Below are 9,269 nucleotides of genomic sequence, written 5' to 3'. Positions count from 1 at the left end.
GAACATTTGGTATCAAGTGACGATCCCAGTCTTGATATTATATAGAGATGAACATTTGATACCGAATGCTAATACCGTACGATATATTCGATACGGAATTCAGCACCCACTTTTCTTGAAAATATTGACACCGGGCACGATAGCCATCTCATCCAATAATTGAAATAAAAAATATCTATCATTAAATACAAAATCTGAGTTTATTTATTTTGAAGTTATATAAGTTTTATGTTGGGGCGGCCCCTACCAAGTATCTAGTCACACTTTACGTCTTGATTCATTCCCGTGCAAATTCTCAACCAAATAATTATCAACGTTCTTTTGATGGATGCCATCATCCTTGATTCACCCTTGGTGCTGCCGGCTTCCCATAAACCAACTGGTTTGTTTTCTTGCTCAATCCTCTGTCTTTGATCTCTCCTTTTTTTTTTTTTTTTTTTTGATGATCGTTTCGTGTTCAACTGTGCATCTTTATCTCTGATATTTAATAAATAATAATAAAAAACTAGAACATGAAAGGAAATGATCATTTGTTATGATGTTTTTAGATGACTCAACTGTAGTTGGAATATTATTAGACCTTCAGTAGTGGTTTGACCCGGCTCTCACCTCATACCGGGCACAGCAGACATGTCGGGCCCATTTCCGGCAAACATTTTTTTATATGTTTATATAAGGGTATGAGTTAAAGGGCCTCACGTAATTTATCAAAACAAATTTTTTATTATATATAGTTTTTTATGTTTATATAAGGGTATGAGTTTATATGAAGGGCCTAAAAATTAAACATGGATCCGGGTCATTCTAAATTCTTATATTAGTGATAATATGGGTGCTTGTTTAATTGGTAAATTGGGCCTAAGTCCCATCAGTTGTAATTAATTGATAAATGATTGGGACCCACAATTTGAAAAAAAAAAGTTATATATTTTTCATACTCGTCTTGGGCATTCGAAATCTTTGAGACGGGCATGAAGACGTGCCACGTAGGCAGGGGGACTCCCTCCCTTTTGGCTTCCGTCTGCAATGGTGTGGTTGGCTTTGGCGGACATTTACATGGTGAGGCGACTTGGGGCGCCATCCCACTACACACAGTCTTAGACCGACTGATTACTTTTATTTGTTGATGAAGGGGATGTATGGACAACTCTTGCCCATATTATAACAGCGGTTATAGGATCAGGGGTGCTATCTTTGTCTTGGAGTGTTGCACAGCTTGGATGGATTGCTGGTCCAATTTCTTTTGTATTATTTGCACTTGTGACCCTTCTCAATGCATCCATTCTCAACAATTTCCATACTGTCTCTGATCGCAATGGCATCAGCGTAACCAATCGTTCCTACTTGGAAGCCGTACAGAACATTCTAGGTAGCATAATATTGTTTTAACTTGTGGATGCTGTTAGCTTGTTTTAACAACTTTCGATGATGTAACAGGGGATCCGAGTGCACTCGTTTGTGCATTGCTGGTGTACTTTAATTTGTTCAAAGTGGGAGTTGTTTATACAATCACATCTGCTAGCAGCATTAGGTATGCTTCATTTTGGTTACCACGAACAATGCTTTTTTGTAATAATGAGCAATGACGTTCGGTCTAATTTGTCATTGTTTTCTGTTGGTGGTAGAGCAATTCAGAAGTCGAATTGTTACCATGACCACGGGCACGAGGCAGCTTGTGAATATGGGATAGAATTTTATATGCTTTTATTTGGAATTATTAATATTGTAGCTTCTCAAATACCCAATTTCCATAGTACAAAATGGCTCTCGGTTATTGCTGCAGCCATGTCCTTCACGTACTCTCTTATTGGATCCGGACTCGGGCTAGCCCAAACACTAGGTAAGCACATGGGACACCCATCTTTTCTTTGCTATAATGTGATTTTGTAAACACTTAAAAAAGTACATGTTTGGCTACTTTTAACCCGTTGCAGTTTTAGCTATAATTATGTGTTCAAAATGAGACTGCAGGAAATGGGAAGATTAAAGGTAGCATAGGAGGAGTTCCAACCGAGGAACCGATTCAAAAAGTATGGTTAGTTGCTCAAGCTATTGGAGACATTGCGTTTGCGTACCCCTTTCACTTAATTTTTCTTGAGACACAGGTGATGATATTTATGTCTATGTCATCTAGATTAAAGCACCCCATGCTTGTTTTGAAACTTAACCGCGCAATATTGATATATTTGTATATATGTAGACTACTCTGAAATCACCTCCATCTGTAGAAGTCACCATGATGAAAGCATCAAGAATTGCAGTTTTTACCACAACTGTTTTTTACCTCTGTTGTGGTGGATTTGGCTATGCAGCCTTCGGGAACTCAACCCCTGGGAATATCTTGACCGGGTTTGGATTTTATGAACCATATATCCTCGTCGATTTTGCTAACGCGTGTGTTTTTCTGCACTTAATTGGCGGGTATCAGGTAAAACCTTAGCCTTCTTCCATCAAAAAATAATCTAAAGTGTAATGTCTGTTCGGTTATTGGGATCACAACTTTAAAAAGATTACTTGGGTGCTTGATGATTTTATCAATACCTGACAATTTTCAAATAGAACTACCACTTAAATAAATAAGAAACTAGATGAAATAGCGGACTCTTCCTAAAGACGCGAATGCACGACTCAACTAAAAGCGTGTTCACATGAGTCGAAACATGATAGGGCATGGTGGCTTTAAACCATAGAACTTTTGTGTGCTATCTTCACCGGACATAACAAAACTATGCAGGATTCGCCTAAGGTGTCAATTTACTTTTTTGTAAGTAATTAATGTGTCATTACATAATTAGAATTATGGACTTAACTTGTTGGGCAAAATGATTTTACAAGTTTTATGCATTGAAAATTCACTCGTCACGTGTGACCTGTTCATCCCTTTGACCCGTTGTAATCTGAACTTTTTGTTCAAATTTTCACCATTTGACTACAAGACAGAACATTAGGTAAATGAGTCAAAATTGACACCCTGAGGAAGTGTCCCGCATAATGAAACTTGGTAACACTTTACATTTTGTTGTCAGATATTCAGTCAGACATTATTCGGGCTTGTGGAAAGAGCATACGCTGAAAGGTACCCAGAAAGTGAATTCATAAAAGATTTTCGCATATGGGAGATTAGGATGAATCCTATGCGGTTGTGTTTTAGAACATTGTATGTTGTTTTAACAACAGCATTAGGGATGTTATTTCCTTACTTCAATGAAGTTGTGGCATTTGCTGGTTCAGTGACCTTCTGGCCGTTGGTTGTATACTTCCCGGCTGAGATGTACATTGTGCACAAAAAGGTTATACCTTGGACTGTTAAGTGGTGTTTTCTTCGTGTGTTCACCATTGTTTGCTTTTTTGTAACTACTTTTGCGTTTGCTGGTTCTGTTCAAGGAATAATTGCCAAAAGATTTGGCTAGAAAAACAAACTATATTGCTCACTAAATGTACATAAAAGAATGTTATTACTATTTCCTTATAGTGAAATAAAAATGTTTTGATTTGTATTTTGGAATCGACCATTATAGCCTCTTGGCCATAATCGCCGTTATAAAACTTTTGTGATTATTAGTTTCACACCAACTACAATATACCATAAGAATAGAAGCTCAATAATCATTCATATGCGTCTTTTGGCCATTAGTCATTTATCTCCCCGTACGCAGAAGTACTATTTTTGCCAGTGGAGATGTACTTTGTATGAAGAAATCACTGAAAGGACTCGTAATGGCTAAATTGCAGCATTCAGCTTCAAGGGCATTCTATTGACATTCTTGGCTTATTCATTGTTACAATTTGCTAATTCCTTTTATGTGATAAACGTAGTCCGAAACTTCAACTATGTTCAGTCTATATCATCTCAACATTTTTTAATTGTCTGTCCTTTTGGATATGCTTTTTATACATATTTTCAACTAATTTTCTTTTGACGTGTATATTTGTGTTAGCGTGGGTAACAATTTTCGGAAACAACACAAATATAATAAGGTTTTGGGTTGACATATCTAAACATGTAAAAAACACATCATATTCAGGTTGACTTGTTTAACCCGTTTAGTTAAACATGTCAACCCACTAACCCATTTATTACCCGTTTAACCCATTCTTTTTACAACTCATCAACCCAATAAACACGTTTACACTTGATTATTACCAACAAACCCTTTGACACGTTTACATAAATGTGCTAATTTTGTCATGTTTGAGTTACACGACTTTATATGTGTGCATATTAGTATTGATTTATGATACAAATGAAATTTTTGGGAGTGTTTGGTTCGAATATCTCAACCCGTCAACCCGCAACTGACATGGCATGACGGACACCTCCTATGTTTAGTTTGCTAATTTTGAATAAGTATACAAACTTTTAAAAATCATTTGCATATATATAAGCAAAGAGGAGATTGAAGGGAGGTATTAGTTAATTGAAGTTCCTATCCCACATCGGCTGGATGGAAAAACAGGTTAGGAAAGTGGGTGTGTAAAATGGGAGCAAGGGCAGGAAGTACTCACTTACCTGGACGGGGTCAATGGATGATCATGAAGGTTCATGGCCTAGGTTGGTGACCTCTATTGCACTCAGGAGGGATGCAAGCCTAAGGTCGGCCCAAGTGGTTGAGCCTATGTCATAATTTGTGGCAGTGGAGGCCTATGTTCGCGCGGCCTCTACCAATTCTTTTGTTGAAACTTGTTTTTGCTGTCCTGAACTTTTCTATCAATTCTTTTGTTGATACTTGTTTTTGTTGTCCTCAACTTTTCTTAATTTTTGGCAGTGAAGTGGAGGTCTGTGTTTGCATGGCCTCATCGTCTGCGGTTGGTTAAAACCTTGTCTGTGATACATTCAGTGCGGGAGGCCTGCGAAACCTTGTCTATGATACGATCAGTGTTCCATCAACGGGAGGCCTGCGTTAGCACAGCCTCTACAAATTCTCTAGTTAATCTTGTTATATGGAATTAAAAAAACAAAAAATTGGCACGTGTTATATGGAACCATACGAATACAAAATTGCTAGAGTATTGGAGTTAAAAACGCTAAAACTTTAGTCTCAATCTTCATAATCTTTATAACCTTTATCACCATCAACGGTAGTTTTTTTTGGTGTTTTGTTTCCGGTCATAACATCTGCAAAAAGAAACACATATGGTTGTATTAACATTTAAGTAAAAACTGAAAAGTCAAAAAATGTCATAAATAAACATTAATGGGTAACTGAACCGATAACAAAAATTCGGTTAATTAGTTCGGCTTCGTTCAAAATTTTTTTTTTTGGTTTTTAAAAAAATGGGTGACCGGACCTAAACCGAAAATTCGGTTAAAAAAACAAACAAAAAAGTAACCGTCGTTTAAGTCTTCGATTCAGTTTTTTCGTTTCGTTTTTTTGGTCTCGTCTGGTTAATTTGGCTTTCTGCTCACCCCTAACACTAAGCATGCTTAGTATTGGGTAATTGAAAATATTATCTGGTATGAGAGGCCATGGCTCTTAAGTGGTGTATTCAATGTGTCTTCACCATTGTTTGTACCCGCATTTGTATTTGTTGTTGCTGTTCCCTAATATAAGTTTTTGGATTTGGGTTTTTGGAACTCATCATTTGATAATAACGCTATGTTTTATCGCGTGTATTTGTAGCGGTTGATACATGAGTTTTCTTCTAACCGTTTAAAACATATTTGATAAATGAGTTCATTTTACTGTTGAATATGTGTAACAAATAAAATGGAGTATCGTGTACTATGTTTTTAGATGCCAAATTAACACTCGTAGAACACATCCAAAGTCCAAACATCTCCCCATAAAATCTTTATGAAACGAAAAAGATATAAAAAATAACAATCAGGAAACAATCTTGCAGATGATATGAAAAAGTAACTAGAAAACAATCAAACAAAAACTAACGTTTTTTTATCACTCGTATTGGATTTGATTATTTGAAAATTAAAATGAAAGAAAGATGGATGAATGAATGAAGATCGGAGACTTGAGTGGAAATTGCTGACAAGCAAAATCACGAGTGGAGTTAGTGTACAAAGGTCGTGAGGGCAGCAAGTCGTAAGGTGCTCAGATCGCAAGTGCCATTTGCTGAAAGAATGAAACCAGGGTTGAAGTAGTCCGACGATAGTTGGTATTTGATTTTTTTTAGAACGGTGACCCTGACTTTCTTTTATTTAGGCTATCGTATTCTCCAAATTTGGAGACCCTGACTTCAGAGTTTGGCTTGAGCGTTCCCTTGAGAAACCTTACCACCGACGTTGTGCCACCACAAAAGCAGAGCTATCTGGCGTACACACGGTGGGACGAAAACTCGGATGGGCTCAGGGTTCGAACTGCCAACCTTGCATAAGGCTTAACTCAAATAATTTATTGTCAATATCACCCAAAAGTGACACAAGTGAGATTCGAACTTGAGTCTTCACTGGAAACTCATGAGGGATGATCGTTGGTATTTGATAAAGTTTTTCTTTCTTATTTGTTTTCCTGTTTTTTAGTTATATTTATTTTTTTGAACGGCCAACAAACATAGACTGCCTAGGTACTCCGTACAAGGTGACCCAATGGCAAAAGGCCACCGCCAGCTGGCCCAACCCAGCCGTATGGAGCCTTTAGGCGCCTCCAAGTTATCTCTAGTTCCGGGGAAAACCCACCGAAAGCCCACTGGTGGTAAAACCCAGATGCCCTCAGAATCGAACTGAAAATCACAAAAATCTCAGTCTTCCTTCATAGAGCCACCCATATCCCCCTAAAGTGTTGTAAGAGGGAATTGAACTTGGTGGTGTGTATGTTAGTATGTTAATTAGGTTAATCTTATTGGCCCATTATATAAAAACTTTTGGGCTTCTCTTATCGGCCCACAACTCTTTCTCATTTATTTATATATATATATATACAATTTCAGGAGGATTTAGGCATTAGGGTGTGGTACATTGTGCTTCTTTAGTGTTTTATCCATTAGAGGGTTGTACATTGTGCTTCTAGAGCAACACAGAAGAGAGACGGGGGTTTTCTTTCATCTCTCCGCTATCTTCTACCGCCACACCCTCCCATACACCCTTCGCCTTAATTCTTCAGTCACCGCTGCCGGGTTCGATTTCCGAACCCTTGGCGTTGGTGATTGTTTTGCTTTTCACTCGCTCTGCCGTTGCCGGTTCCATCCGGTTGGAGGTGATGAAAATCTTTCTTTGTAGTTCCTATTTGCATCTTGTCTTGGGAATCCAGATGGCAATTGCTTTGCAACTGTGATTGCAGCCATTGTGGATTTGTGCAGGAAGAAATTTATTGCTACAGATATGAGCCTCATGGTTGTTTGTTCAGTCACTATGTGGTTATTTGGTTTGTGCATGTTGCTGAATTGTTTGCACTGTTACTATGCTTCCTTTGGTAGTTTTAATTTTGTACATTATGATTGAAATCCAAGTTATTAACGTTTCATTTTGTGTATTTCGCCGATTATTGTAGCGCTTAGATGTAAATGCAATGATGCGTGGCAGAGCATTGCGTAAGCCCTCTGCTGTGAAAATTTTTTGGTTTGTGCTTAATTGTGTTTGCTATCTTTACTTGGTTGTACGTACTTTGACGTTGATGCAATGCTGCATGCCTGAACATTAAGGGCTACAACAGGCTCGACCGGACACCGGAACCGGTTGGAGTCAAAACCGTTGCAATGGATATGTTGTGATTGCTTTTCTAAAAAGGCCCGAAGACAAAACGAGGTAACATGTCCGTCTTTATGTTTAAATGCTTTGTTTTTGTTTAAACTTACCGAGTTATTTATGTTGTGCATTTGCCTCTTCGTTCAAGTGTATATCAAGAACATACTTCATGCCCAGCATTGATGAATATTGTACATGCTTTATTGTATTATAAAATGTAAGCAACTAAGCATTCACAACCACAAATTATATATGGCTAATTATGTATATGAAACTAGCTTTTTTGTGTTCTAATACTTGGTTTACGTGGCATGTGCTATGAAGAGATGCCACTGAAGGAAAGACAAGAACTCAGGAACAAAAAAAACCCATTCATATTGAATGGCAGGGATACTATAGGCACAATAGAAGACTTATCAATTTGAAAGAAAGTCAACAATATCAGTTTGACAGGTATGTGAGAATACGGAATTTGATTGTTAGTATTTGGAGTATTAGAATGCACTTGCAGTTTAGTAATGCCACTACCTTGGTGGAAGTATCTAAAATGGTTCAGTGCTATTCTAAGCACATACATCTATTTTGTTAGTATGTATTGTTATAAACCTTTAATTTAGCGACCCAAACTTAAGTACGAGACTTAGACATATAGTACCCTATGCAAAAAGGACTTTTCTTTAACTGAAAGGCAATATGATAATTATAGGCAAGATATTGGTAATGAGAAATATAGACAACTCAATCTTGCTTTGATATTGATTGTGCTAAAAAGACGTAATTATGACGAATTTGACCTTCTTGGTCAAAATTAGTGGTACACACTAACAGTGGCAATTAAGAGTATTCTTAGATAATAATGTCTTTTCTTAACCTACCTGTAATAACTTTTGGGCTCAGGTTTGTTCGTTTTTTTCTTAATCTAGATGTGATATTTTGACCCTTTTACGGTTTATTTTCGAATAGGTTGATCTTGGCCATGTTTATCTCTTAACAAGTAATCTTTTAACAAGTAAAATTAAGATGTCTACCTAAAAAGGAGACATGCCCAGTATACATCTAATAAGTTCATAAACAAGTGTTTCACTGGATTATTTTTTTAATAAAATGTGTTTAACAGGCCCCAACCTGTTCCGCGTATTGTAAAAAAGGTTTTTTTTAATACGTGTATTTTTTTCTCAATTTAATTTGTATTCATAACTATGGTATGAAGAAATCATAACCACCAGCACCTCAAGAAATCATTGCCACCCATACTAAAGTTGCTGAATGTGATTCCTTTGAATTGACAAGATATAGAATATAGCATATCAAACAACAAAAAATTGCAGCAAAGGAACATCTGGTTGCAGCGGTTCTTGAGCTGCAAGATCAGGTAAGCAAGTGTGTTAAGAGTTTGTAGGATTTTTATATACTTGCAATATTGTTCGTTTCAGAATGATGCACACATATTCGTATATCATGTGTAATTTCTCAACGTATGCTACATTAATGGTAACGACATATTGTTACTTTCAGATTATCAATATTTGACTGATCAACTATACAATTTTTCACGGCGGGGCAAAATACTAGTATATATACAATAACGGGAGAATGGTTGCATTCCAAGTTGTACAATATGAAGTTAAAG

At 36.9% G+C, this 9,269-nt stretch overlaps 1 protein-coding gene and 1 non-coding gene across 2 annotated transcripts; both read left to right on the top strand.

Moving 5' to 3' along the window:
* The first annotated feature begins 324 nt into the window (after nt 1-324).
* On the top strand, nt 325-3,442 carry LOC143566573 (putative amino acid permease 7). The gene is made up of 7 exons (XM_077053240.1): nt 325-382; nt 1,133-1,369; nt 1,438-1,531; nt 1,626-1,840; nt 1,972-2,105; nt 2,201-2,428; nt 3,027-3,442. Exons 1-7 carry the CDS (start codon nt 325-327, stop codon nt 3,408-3,410), a joined length of 1,350 nt encoding a protein of 449 aa, XP_076909355.1. The 3' UTR covers nt 3,411-3,442.
* Nucleotides 3,443-4,502: 1,060 nt separating this feature from the next.
* LOC143566575 (U1 spliceosomal RNA) lies at nt 4,503-4,663 on the top strand. Its single transcript, XR_013141257.1, has one exon. It is a non-coding gene; the product is annotated as a U1 spliceosomal RNA (small nuclear RNA).
* Nucleotides 4,664-9,269: the final 4,606 nt, after the last annotated feature.

The sequence above is a fragment of the Bidens hawaiensis genome, unplaced genomic scaffold (assembly GCF_021521415.1).
Source record: "Bidens hawaiensis isolate Kalapana, Puna unplaced genomic scaffold, B.hawaiensis_p1.1 tig00022913_1, whole genome shotgun sequence".
NCBI classification, from domain to species: domain Eukaryota; kingdom Viridiplantae; phylum Streptophyta; class Magnoliopsida; order Asterales; family Asteraceae; genus Bidens; species Bidens hawaiensis.
The sequence above is the reverse complement of the archived record's forward strand: the minus strand, read 5'-3'. Positions and strand labels throughout refer to the sequence as shown.